Source organism: Pteropus vampyrus, unplaced genomic scaffold, assembly GCF_000151845.1.
Source record: "Pteropus vampyrus isolate Shadow unplaced genomic scaffold, Pvam_2.0 Scaffold203, whole genome shotgun sequence".
Lineage (NCBI taxonomy): Eukaryota > Metazoa > Chordata > Mammalia > Chiroptera > Pteropodidae > Pteropus > Pteropus vampyrus.
The window spans coordinates 1827063-1839150 of NW_011888984.1; the positions used below are offsets into that span (position 1 = coordinate 1827063).

General features: G+C 56.2%; 1 protein-coding gene across 11 annotated transcripts in view; it reads left to right on the top strand.

The window, feature by feature from the left end:
* Nucleotides 1-11545, top strand: part of DPF1 (double PHD fingers 1) — a 14601-nt gene extending 3056 nt beyond the window's left edge. Inside the window, exons 1-13 of one of the 11 annotated variants that reach the window (XM_023537899.1) lie at nucleotides 2935-2956; nucleotides 3608-4160; nucleotides 4272-4432; nucleotides 4508-4615; nucleotides 6049-6176; nucleotides 6429-6518; nucleotides 6875-6953; nucleotides 7168-7299; nucleotides 8190-8240; nucleotides 8334-8453; nucleotides 9498-9610; nucleotides 10161-10272; nucleotides 10417-11545. In XM_023537899.1, coding sequence (XP_023393667.1) covers nucleotides 4408-4432; nucleotides 4508-4615; nucleotides 6049-6176; nucleotides 6429-6518; nucleotides 6875-6953; nucleotides 7168-7299; nucleotides 8190-8240; nucleotides 8334-8453; nucleotides 9498-9610; nucleotides 10161-10272; nucleotides 10417-10487 — 1029 coding nt within the window. In that variant the 5' untranslated portion in view covers nucleotides 2935-2956; nucleotides 3608-4160; nucleotides 4272-4407 and the 3' untranslated portion in view covers nucleotides 10488-11545. Of the gene's footprint in view, nucleotides 1-2262; nucleotides 2875-2934; nucleotides 2957-2988; nucleotides 4161-4271; nucleotides 4433-4507; nucleotides 4616-6048; nucleotides 6177-6428; nucleotides 6519-6874; nucleotides 6954-7167; nucleotides 7300-8189; nucleotides 8241-8333; nucleotides 8454-9497; nucleotides 9611-9752; nucleotides 9817-10160; nucleotides 10273-10416 lie in introns of those variants that run through there. The other 10 variants (XM_011372293.2, XM_011372294.2, XM_023537900.1 and 7 more) reach the window with 10 other exon arrangements.
* Nucleotides 11546-12088: the final 543 nt, after the last annotated feature.

The following is a 12088-nucleotide window of genomic DNA, read 5'->3' on the forward strand; positions in this document are numbered from 1 at the left end:
GGAGCGCCCCGCTGGTTTCTGGCTGGGGGAAGTTGGGAGAGGAGGGTGGCAGGGGTACTTATGCACCCGCCTACACGTGTGACTTTGCAGTGAGCAAAAGAGGGCTTGGAGGGTGGGTGTGGGGCTGGTGTGAGATGGTGTGTGATGGGGACACCTTTCCGCCTCCTCATTTTAAGTCCCGCACACAGACAGATGTCTCCCCCTATGGGGGACACCCTCCAACTGGCTGGGACAGAGTTCCTGTGCCAGCTGATGAATCTGTAGGTATCCAGGCCTTCTCACTCTGACCCTGGCCTAGACCTCTAGGAGGACAGGTGTGGTGTGGCCTGGTGCAGGGACCTGGAGGCCAGAGTTAGCATTGGGGTGGGAGTGCTAGCTCCCTTCTTTGCTCCCACCTCCTGAGGGTTCTGCAGAGGCGAGGGTAGGGACTTGCTCCTGTAGCATCCTGCAAGTCTAATTCCCTTGAGAGTGGGAGGCTGGAGGGTGCAGCCCTTGGAGTTCTGATGGCCTTCAAACCTCTACTTGAGCCATTAATTCCGCCCCCAGCCTCAGTGTTACCATCTGTGAATTGGGGAATTATAACAGTTCTTACCTCATGGGGCTGTTTGATCTTTGTAGAGCACTTACTACAGAGCTTGACCCTGACTAAATGTAGTGATTATTAGTAGTAGAGACCATATTGATTTAATTTGTGGCCCAGTTTCCCATAGGGCACTAGTGGGTGGGGATAAGAGGATTGTTTGGGCAGGAGAGCGAACTGGGAGTTCAAGTGTGGGCGAGGCATCAGTGAAGGGGGGGTGAGGAAAGGGAGGGAGACCCTCTCCGAGTGTCTGCGGGCCAAATCGCACTGGTGGTCAACGGTTTCCAGGAGATGATAGAGTGTCTACACTCAAGCTCTAAACTGATCATATTGTCATGAGAGTTCAGGGTGGGGCAGGAGCCAGCCAAGGTTTCCGAAGCTGGAGGTGTGGGGAGCAAGTGTTAGAGAGTGTGATGGGGGATCTGTGAGGGTGGTGGCCGGTGAGAGGAAGGTGGCAAGGGCACCCTCTGAACCGAGCTGATGGGTCAGGGGTAGGGCTTACTGTGGATGGTGTATGGAGCGGCCACTACAGGGGCCTGGAGGCTACAGTGAGCGTGGGGCTGCCAGCATCCTTGACTTACTTTCTTCGCCATCTACTCTGGACCAGATGTGAAACAGAATCCCCTCCCTCAGGGCCTTACCTGGGGGAGATGGGGAGAGTTTGTGGCAAGGGTCTAAATCTAGAAGTGTGTGTGTGTGTGTGTGTCAGTGTGTCTGTGTGTCTGTGTGTGTAGCAGTGACTATGGTTATGGGAGGCTGGAGGGCATACTAGGCCTCTCACCAGGAGGAGGTGAGGGCATTAGGTAACAAAAGAGGTGAAGGCTAGTATGCCTGTCTCTCTGCTGGAGAGCCCCCTGGTGGACAGGACATTGGTGGGTGTTTTGCCTGCAGAGGCTCAAACCTGAACACAAAGTTTGGACTAGAAGAGCTGTGAGTGTGTGCATGGAGCAAGTGTGTGTGACCAGGTGAGTCAGCTTACTCTCTGGGGATCCCTTAGGGTAGAGTCAGTGTGGGTGACAGTGGGAGAGAGAAGATAGCAAGGCCCACTTGGGGACAGACATCTGGGGGAGTGAATCCTTCCCTCAGTCACACCTTCAAACAGCCTGGGGGGCGGGGCTGAAGGTATGTATATAACTTCACCTGCCTGTGCTTCAGAGTCCTCATCTGGAAAATGGGGGTAATAATGATATCACTCCAGAGGGTCTTTATGAGGATTCAATCCCTGTAAAGCACTTAGATCTGTACTCAGCACATGGTGGTGTTCAGTATGTTTATTCATTCATTCAACAAATTTTTATTGAGCACTTACTAAAGCCAGGCATTATTCTTCCTAATAATGGTAATAATATCACCATGTTACATCTTAGTACATAGTAGAGCCTCTGTGGGATGAATGAATTTATTGAGCACCTACTAACCTGCCAGGTACCTTTTAAAACCCTTTACTTATATTTACTCATTTAATCCTCACAGCAATAAGGTGAGACACCAGCCTCATTTCACAGATGAGGAAACTGAGGCTCAGAAAGGTTAAATAATTTGTCCAAGGTCACATGGCCACCAAATGGCAGAGCCGGGATTTGAACCTAAGTGGTGTGGCTACAGCTCTTAATTAGCACTGCTGCGGTCAGGCCTGTGAAGGGGTTGAACAGGGCGGGCGGGGTCACCGTGAGTGACAGCCCCGAATGGGACAGGATAGGGTTCTTTGGAGCTAGCTGGGAGGGGAGGGGGCGGTTTTTCTGAGCCAGTAGTCTGTGCGAGCTCTGAGATGTTGTTGGTGAGACGTTTGTGTAGGCACCTGTGAGGTGTCTCTGAGTCTCCTGGCTCCGAAGTGCGTGTGTGAGTGTAAATGTATGTGAGTATGTGAGGTGTGGGAGTGGAGTGTGCGTGAGTCTACGTGGGCGGTAGTGAGTATACGTGTGAGTGTGTGTGTAAACTGCCGTGTGTGGGCGTGCGAGTCCAGATGTGCGAGTGAGTGTACAGCCTTGAGACCAGATGAGTGTATGAGTGAGCGTGTGTGGGTGACTGTGCATGCTGCCTGGACCCCACCTCTGCACCCCCTTCCCCGCGGGGTCCCTCGGGCCCCCAGACCTGGACTACGACTCCCAGCATGGCCCGGGCGGGCCCGCCCAGCCGCGGTGATTGGCTGTGGCCCCTGAGCTCCCGCCCCCCGGGAATGAATGGATGGGCGGCCTCCGCGCCCGCCCGAGCGCTGGGAGGACCGACCCGGCGGGGACCTGCTGGGGGCAGGACCCGGGGAGCAAGATGGCTACGGTCATCCCCGGCCCCCTGAGGTGCTGCGGGCCGGCGGCAGGCGGGGGAGGGAGCGCGGGCGGGTCTGCGCGGACGTGTGTGTGTTGTGTGTGTGTGTGTGTGGTGACTGGGGGTGGGGCCGATGGGGTGCCTGGGGGACTGTCACCGTGGGCCCGGCTGCGCGGGGGTGCGAGTGTGTGACTATGGGTCTCGGACAAGAACGGGGTCCGATGCGCTGCCTGGTGGAGCGAAGGGTGTGGGGCACTCGGAGTCCTTTTCGGTCGCTCTTCCGGGCAGGGGTCGTGTCCCACCTTGTGATTCCCGGGCTTGAGGAGAGGATGAAATGGTCCAGGGGTGCGGGAACCTTGGTAAACTTGAGCGAAGCCCACACTACCTTTGTTTTGGGATGTGGAGTATGTGTCACTTGTTTGTTGGTTTTTTTTTTTTTTTTTTTGGATATGTGTGGAAATGTGTTTCATTTCTTTTATTCTATACTAGGTATCATTGGATATTTGGGTCTTTGAGTGTGTGTACATGTCCTTTGAAACTGCATCATTTGTGTTCTGTGTCTTTGGATATGTAGGTATGCATGTATCTATGTGTACATTTTTGAGTGAATGTCGGTGGATTTGTCTGTTTCTATGTTGTATATGTTTGTGTCTTTGTGTGTTTGAATATGTGATATTTTAGATGTTGGTTTCTATGTTGTGTATCTTTGTGAATGTGTGTGTATCCTGTGTGAATCTGATTTCTTTGTATAGCATGTCTGGATAGTGTGTGTGTGTGTGTGTGTGTGTGTGTGTGTGTGTGGCTTGTGTTGTGGCTTTGGATATGTGTATAAGTGCATATGTGCGTAATTTAACATTTCTTTTAACATTTGTATATCTGTATGTGTTTGGATGCATGGGTGTGTGTGTTTGTGGTGTGGTGTGTGTGATCTATTTGCCCGTTGTGTGTCTTTGTGTGGGTGATTTGTTTATGTTGTGTATATTTGGGTATGTGATATGTATTTGTGCATGGATATATGTGTGATCTATCTGTTTCTACACTGTGTGACTTGGGATAGTTATGTTTCTCAGTAGATATGTGTGTGCACATATGTGAGACATGTCTGTTTCTCCTTTGTGAGTCTTGGGATATTTCTCTCTTTGTGTGTGAATCCTGTGTGACTATGTGTGATTTGTTTATGTTGTGTGTTGGGATATGTGGGTGTATGGATGGGTCTTGGTGTATTTTTGTTTGTTTCTATATTATGTGTATCTACTCGTTGGCCTCTTTGAGCCCCAGGTGGGGGGCTCTTGGGTCCAGGAGCGACCAGAGGGGAGAGGTGAGGAGTCGGCCCACCCATTCCCGACCGGCGGGCTGGGGGAGGGGTGCTAGGCGACCCGGCGCGCCTGCCCTCGCTGACAGCCTGCCGCCCGCTCACCGCCCCTCGCAGCCTAGGCGAAGACTTCTACCGCGAGGCCATCGAGCACTGCCGCAGCTACAACGCGCGCCTGTGCGCTGAGCGCAGCCTGCGCCTGCCCTTCCTCGACTCGCAGACCGGCGTGGCCCAGAACAACTGCTACATCTGGATGGAGAAGACCCACCGCGGGCCGGGTACCCGCTGGGAGGGCGGGGGCGGAGCAGGGCGGCAGCGTGGCAGCCCCCTTCTTACAGCCCTTCTCACTCCAGGTTTGGCCCCAGGACAGATCTACACGTACCCCGCCCGCTGTTGGAGGAAGAAACGGAGACTCAACATCTTGGAGGACCCCAGACTCCGGCCCTGCGAGTACAAGATCGGTGGGTGGAGCTGCCTGGGCCTGGGGTGGCCCCCACGTGAGCGTCCGGCCCACGCTAAGTGTGTGGTGATTCCAGTGTGTGTCTGAGCATTCGCCTTATCTCTCTCCTAGCGAGGGTCTGAGCGGCTGGCTCTGGGTTTCCCTGTGTGTACCTGGGTGAAGTCCGGAGATTCTTTAGTTTTCTCTGAGCCACTGAGCTTTGGACAGTCCCTTCTCCTATGTGAGTCCATGTGTATTTGAGAGCAGAGTGGAATCTGTTGTGTGTGTCTAGGTATATCCAGTCTTTGCATCTCTCCCCTTGTGAGCTGGGGTGTATGGGAGTATCTGGCTCTGTTTCTGCCTGTAGGTTCCTGAGTGTGTCCGGATGTGTCAGTATCTGATTGTGACTCTTGTCATTTGTAGTGGAGTTTATCTAAGTGTCTGGGTCCCTTTCCAAGTGTTTCTAACTATATTAAAAGGTTGATTTCCTCCTGTGTGCCTAGTCCATTGGGGGATCCGGCTGCTCCTGAATGTGTCTGGGTATATCAGGGTGTCCTCCTGCCTCTTCCCCTGAGCGCCCAGACGCTTGGCATATCTGGGAGGCGCTCTTCCCTTAGTGTCTGGTGTATTAGCTGTTTTTCTGCCCATGTGTGTTCGTCCACCAGAATATCTGGCCTTGTCACTTCTTGAATGTGTCCAGTACTATCAGAGTGACTGGCTGTCTCTCTTTCCTGTCCAGGTATATCCATGGGTCTGTGTGAATCAGGGTGTCTTAGAGTGTCTGCCTGGCTGTGTCTTCCTGGGTGTGTCTGATGACCTCAGAGGGACTGTCTGTCTCTTCTCTGTGTATGTCCATGTTTATCCATCTGAGTGATTCTCTCTAGGTGTGTCTGTATCTTCCCCGTGTTTGTCCAGGTGTGTGGTAGAGTCTGGCTGTGTTTTCCTCTTGTGAGTCTGGCTATGTCTGATGGTCTAACGGTCTCTTTCTGGGTGTCTCTGGGTGTCTCCGAGGGTCTGCATGTGTCTCTTCCATGTGTCTGGGTGCATTTGAGTGTCTGGATGTATCTCTTCCTTTGTCTGGCTGTCTCAGATGATCTGTCTGTGTCTCCCTTGTGCATGTCCATGTGTATCCTGTTTGACTGTATGAATCTCTCCATATTCGTCCAAGTGTAAGTGAGGGTCTGGCTGGAGTGTCCTCCCTGTCTCTGGGGATATGCAAGGGTTTGGCATGTCTCTTCCCAAGTGTGTCCGAGAGGATCTAAGAGTCTGGCTATGTCTTCCCTGGGGTCTGAGCATCCTTCCTAGTACGAGTGGTTCAGTCTTTGAGTCTGTGGCTGGTTGAGAGTGGGAGAGCCTCTTCTGTCCTGCAGAGAGCGTGGTTCTCCCACCTGGGCAGTTTGACGGGTCTTCCAGGGACAACTTCCCCACTTGACCTCCCCGTGGCCTTGTCTCCAGACTGCGAGGCGCCCCTGAAGAAGGAGGGCAGCCTCCCGGAAGGGCCAGTCCTTGAGGCTCTCCTGTGTGCTGAGACAGGGGAGAAGAAGATTGAGCTGAAGGAGGAGGAGGCCATAATGGACTGCCAGGTAGGACCACCCGCAGGGGCCCCGGCTGCCCGCTCACCCCCGCCTCCCACCCCGGCACAGCCCATTCCTGCTCCGAAACACCCCCTGGCTCCCTTTGGGCATCCGAAGTCTCCATTCTCCCACACTGCATCTCTTTGGAGGACCTTCTGACTTGCCCTGCCGCCCCCAATCTCCAGCTCTGCCCAGAACCTTCCAAAATCAGAACAGTGTCCTCCATTTTTTGACTCCAATCTCCCTTCTCCTGGTGCCCAGAAACAGCAGCTGCTGGAGTTTCCTCATGATCTCGAGGTGGAAGACTTGGAGGACGACATTCCCAGGAGGAAGAACAGGGCCAAAGGAAAGGTATCTCCCCACCACGCCTCCCCTCAACACAGACCCCATTCGCTGTGTCCATCCTTCCCCAGTGTGACCTCATTTAATCCTCAGAACAGCTTGAAGGGTGGGGAGATCTTATACCCATTTCACAGATGAGGAGACTGAGGCTCAGCTATTTGAAACCACCTGCAAACCAGAGTTTGTATGGGGGGAGGCGGTTAGAACTACCTCTGGTCAGAGAGAACCGAACCTCGTGAGGTTAGGGGAGTCACTCAAGGCCCGCAGCCAAGAAGCTGCGGAGCTGTGGTTTGGCTTTCAGGCCCCGATGATGGACACTCGCTTTCCTCCGTTTCTTGGCCCCTCCCTCCTGACTCTTCCCCCAGGCATATGGCATTGGGGGTCTCCGAAAACGCCAGGACACCGCTTCCCTGGAGGACAGAGACAAGCCGTATGTCTGTGATAGTGAGTCCTTCTGAAGAGGGGGAAAGAGAGAGAGTGGGGCCCACAGACCTGTCCTCTCCTGCCACGCCCCCACCCCCATCCCGGTACTTGACCCTGGTCGGGGGATGCGCAGGCCTCTGGCAGAGGGAGAGGGAGGTGTGATCTCGGAGGCCAGGGTAGAGTTGGCGTGGGCTGGGAGGGCTGACCAGCCGTCCCTGCTCGCTCTGCTCTCCAGTCTGTGGGAAACGGTATAAGAACCGGCCGGGGCTCAGCTACCACTACACCCACACCCACCTGGCTGAGGAGGAGGGAGAGGAGAACACTGAGCGCCACGCCTTGCCCTTCCACCGGAAAAACAACCATAAACGTGAGCAGGCGGGCGGGCTGCAAGGTGGTGAGGGGCCCTGGGAGGAAGGGGGCACGTTAGACATTTCTGGAAAATCTCCAGCTCAGTGGGCCCCTCCCCCCACCGACCATGGGGATGCTGGCTCTGGGGTTGCCATGGCAACGAACCATCTCTCTCTCTCTCTCTCTCTCTCTCTCTCTCTCTCTCTCTCTCGCTCGGGGCTGGGCGTAATATTTCTGGGTCTGATTTATTGTTTCAATTAGAGCTTGGGGATGGGGGTGATAGATGACTCTCCTCCCTCCCGACCTCCCTCTCTCCCTTCCCTGCTAAGCTTTGGCCAAGGGGCAGGGTCTGTGGCCTGGGAGCCCTTGGCATCTGCCCATGCCAATCCCATGCCAACTCCAACAGCTGAGGGATGGGGGAGGGCTTGGAGGGAGCCTCTGCTCGTGGAGAAATCGTCTTCCCACCCATCCCTCGGCGGGAAAGGACAGACTCTTTATCCTAGTTACGCTGCACACCCAGGCACTTGTGTGTTCAGAAATTTTCTTCTGAATGTCTGTTTCCACACCAGATCTTGGCCAGTCATATCTAGCAGTTGGGGCTCAGTTGGGGGTGGCTGTCCGGTAGAAGTGTGTATGAGCAGGAAAGTGGGAGACTCTTCCTAAAGCTGCATTTGCCAAGTTTTTACCTAATAAAGAGGACATGTCATTTGTTCTCAAAGGGATGGGAGGTCCTGATGAGAATTATTTGCCCCCCACCAATTCTCTTTTGCTACTGGTCTCAGCTCAGGGTAGCTGCTCTCGCAGCTCCCCCAAGCCGGGACCGAGGGGTCCACCCCTGGGGCTGAGGCTGGGAGCAGGGTGGAGACTTGCCTATGGTGAGAGCCCCTCTCTCTGTCCCTCCACCCCCAGAGTTTTACAAAGAATTGGCCTGGGTCCCCGAGGCACAGAGGAAACACACAGGTAGGGACGCCTCCCTCTGCCCCGGCTTCTGCAGCAGCCTTTGCCTGGGTGCTTCCGCCAGCCCGCGCCAAAGCCCTGCCTGCTGTCTTTTAGCCAAGAAGGCCCCTGACGGCACTGTCATCCCTAATGGCTACTGTGACTTCTGCCTGGGTGGCTCCAAGAAGACAGGGTGTCCCGAGGACCTCATTTCATGTGCCGACTGTGGGCGATCAGGTGACACCCCCAGCTGAAGTTTCTGGGGGTTGGGGTGGAAAGGACTCCAAGGTCCAAATCTGGAGGATGGGAGGCGGGAGAGCAAGGACTGGGGTGACCCAGCGTGTCCCAGGGGCACTGAGAACCAGAAGTGGGGGTGGGGGGCTGACTCAATTGCTGAGGATTATGCGAAACTGATTATGGGGTCAGGGAGGCTCTGGGAATAACGGGATGTGGTTGTCTCGGCGTTTCGGGTAGTGACATGTGCTTATCACAGTGGGGGTAAGTGAATGCTGGTTGCCAGGGCGTTGTGGGTAGTGGGCTGTGATGGTGAGTAATAATGGGTTGCCACTGCCTGGGTACTATGGATAACAGAGGGCGCCTGCCATGGAGTTGCGGTTAGTCGATGTGGTTTCCCATGGTGGAATTGTGGGTAATGGACTGTGGTTGCCTCAGCCCAAGGGGTAATGAATTGTGGTTGTCATGGTATCACGGGTAGTGTAATATGGTCGTCATGGCAACTGTGTGTAGAGGAATGTAGTTGTGGCACTGGCGGAGTGGGATGACTGGCAGAGTGGCATTGTGCAGTATTGCTCTGAACAGTTTGGTGGCTGGGGCATCCTGTGTAATGGGCTTGGGTTGCAGGGAACCAGGGTGTGGAGACCCCGCTGTGGATGGTGGTTGCCATGGCATCATGGCTGGGAGAATGTGGTTGCCACGTTATGTGGTTACCTCCGCACAGTGTTAACAGAATGTGGTTGCCCGGTGTTGTGGGTGGTAGAAAGTGGTTGCCACAGCACTGTGGGTAATAGAATGCGGTTGCCATGGTGTTCTGAGGAGCAGAGTGTGGTTGCCATGGTTGCTGGGTGGGAGACTGGTGGCCACGGCAGCACTGCTTGCAGTTTGGTCCCTGGGCGCCGTGGCGTGGCCGGGGGAGGCTGTGGGCCACAGAAGCTCATTGGCCTTAGGAGCCAGGGCTGAGGGCTGAGCCATTTGTTGCCCAGGGGTTGGCAGTCACCAGGGGCCTGATGACCCCTAACCACATCCCTGCCCCTCGGCCCCCAGGACACCCCTCGTGTTTACAGTTCACGGTGAACATGACTGCAGCCGTGCGGACCTACCGCTGGCAGTGCATCGAGTGCAAATCCTGCAGCCTCTGTGGGACCTCGGAGAACGACGTGAGTGCGCCCCACCTGCCTGCCCTGGGCGCGTCCCCAGGCGGCCTCCCCACTTGGCACCTCTGCCTTTGCCAGTTGGGCCTAAAGCCTTTCCCCGGAGCCCCTGGTGACCACTGGTAACCTGGATTATTGTTATTGTTAGTGGCCATTCATTGAGCCCGGCACTTAATCTTCATCTCTCTGACTCCTCCCAACCACCCTCTGAGGTAGGTGCTCCTGTTCCCACGGCACAGAGAGGGGAAATGACTTGCCCAAGGTCAGCCAGCTTTGGCAATGGTACAGCGGGGACCTGAACCCATGTCCATTGCTTCCAGAGCTGGCATCAGACCATCTCAGCGTCATTTTAAGTGTTCCACAAAATCTTACAAAACCCAGACCACAAATGGACGGGCCTCAGGGATATTTTGCTTGGCCGAGGAGGGTTTCGCAAAGATCCCGTGGTGCAGAGACCTCTGGGAGCCCTTCTTGTGGAAGGGCCCGTCACCCCCAGCCCCTTTGACTGGCCCCTGCCCCAGCCCCCCACCCCGGTTTCTGGTGCCCATGCCCCCAGGGTGCCAGCTGGGCGGGTCTCACCCCCCAGGACCAGCTGCTGTTTTGCGATGACTGCGACCGGGGTTACCACATGTACTGCCTGAGCCCCCCCATGGCGGAGCCCCCAGAAGGTGAGAGAAGAGGTGGGCATGACATGGGGGTCGGGGCTTGGAAAGCCGTCGTCCTGCTGACGAAGACTGTGCCCTCGGATGGGAGGGGTCGGGTAGCCCTTCCCGGATCTGCACCCAACTCCTGTCCTCTGGCCGCCCCCACAGGGAGCTGGAGTTGTCACCTCTGTCTTCGGCACCTGAAAGAGAAGGCCTCTGCGTACATCACCCTCACCTAGGCCTGGCTCTGGCTCACCTGGACCTCTGGGGTGGTGCTTGCCCACCTGCCCATCGGAGCACCTCAGCTCTCTCCCCGCTCTTAATGCCCCACAGTGGGAGGGGAAGGGGAAGCCCGAGGGGGGCTGGGCCACCCCCTTCCCTCTGTGCCAGTGGAATGTTTGCCCTGTGGGTTGGGGGGCTTGGCAGGGCCCCTCTCCCTTCCTTCCTCCCTCCCTATCCCTAGGCAAATGGGCACCAGGGGCTTCTGCTCCCCTCAAAGCCATACCCCGCCTCTAGGCGGGCACGAGGGATGCCAGCCCAGAGCACGGACCCAGCCTTTTTCTAAAGAAAAAGTCAAAAAGTTAAAAAAAAAAAAAAGAAAAAATTAATATATACAAAGAGTCCTATAAGGCCTGGCTGGGTGGAGGGGGCACTGCTGGGCACATCCACTGGCCACCAGTCTATGCCAGCTTCCTGCCTGGCAGCCCCTCCCCCCAGTTTCTGGAACTGCAGCTGTCCCACCTCCCCACCCCAGGTGGGCACCACTCCCCCCTCACACCCAGGGCAGGCGGGTGTGGCGTCCACCCCTCGCCCCCTCTTGGTGCCCACCGTGGATACTGCATGATGTGAACCATGGTTTTGAACTCTGTTCCTGCCCGCTCCCCGAGAGCCCCACCCTGCCCTCTCCGTGCCTGCCAAGGCCTCGGCGTCACCTCGCCGGTGGGGCAGGCAGGCCCCTGCCCAGCGCCCGCTGGGATGAGAAGCACAGACTCTGCAATGGACTAGCATTTCCTCCTCCCCTGCCCTGACCCCCGCCGGCCAGGCCGGGCTGCCCCCTGCCCCCTCGCTGACAATTTTAGGGGGACGAGGGGGCGTGATTGTTTCTCGTGGTTGTGTGTGTTTGTTGTTCGGGTTCAAAAAAGGGAAATTGAGACTGCAAGTGGGTGAGGTGGTGGCGTTGGGGGGTATCCCCCAATCCAGGCATGCCCCCCCTCTTGTAAACGAGTCTCCTTTATTGCCTGCCTCTGCTGTGAATTAACTTGTTCTGTGTATTAAACTGGGCCTGATCCCTCTGCCACGACTGCCTCCTTCTCCAGGCTGGTTTGGGGCATCACCGAGAAGGGGAGACGGGGCCTGGTTGGGGGAGAAGCAACTGAGGTTAACAGCCGAAGCCGGCCCTACCTTCATCTCCCCCTGCACCTCGCCTTTCTCTGGCTTTGTCCCACCTCCTCCCTGCCTTGGCGGAAAGAAGAGGGGGGGATGGGGTGGAGGGGGCTCCCGCCCAGCCAGCTGTGGTTGCCCTGGCAACGGACTGCTGCAGCTGCAGTGGAAAGCTGAGAGGAGGGAGGCGGGGAACTGGGGGCTGGGGGAAGGGAAGGGATAGAAAGATGAAGACAGCCAGGCCCTCCTGGGCTGGGGTAGGGGGTGGGGTGCCAACGGCACCTCATCCTAGGCGAGGACATCACCTGGGGCTCCCCATCCCCCCAAGGGCAGCGGTGAAGGGGCAGAGGAGAGAGAGCTAGGGGCTCAGGGACATTAGTTGAGAGGCTGGGGTTTGGATGAGGTGGAGTGAGGAAGAGGGGACCAGGACACAGATCAGGAGAGAGAGACAGTCACGAAT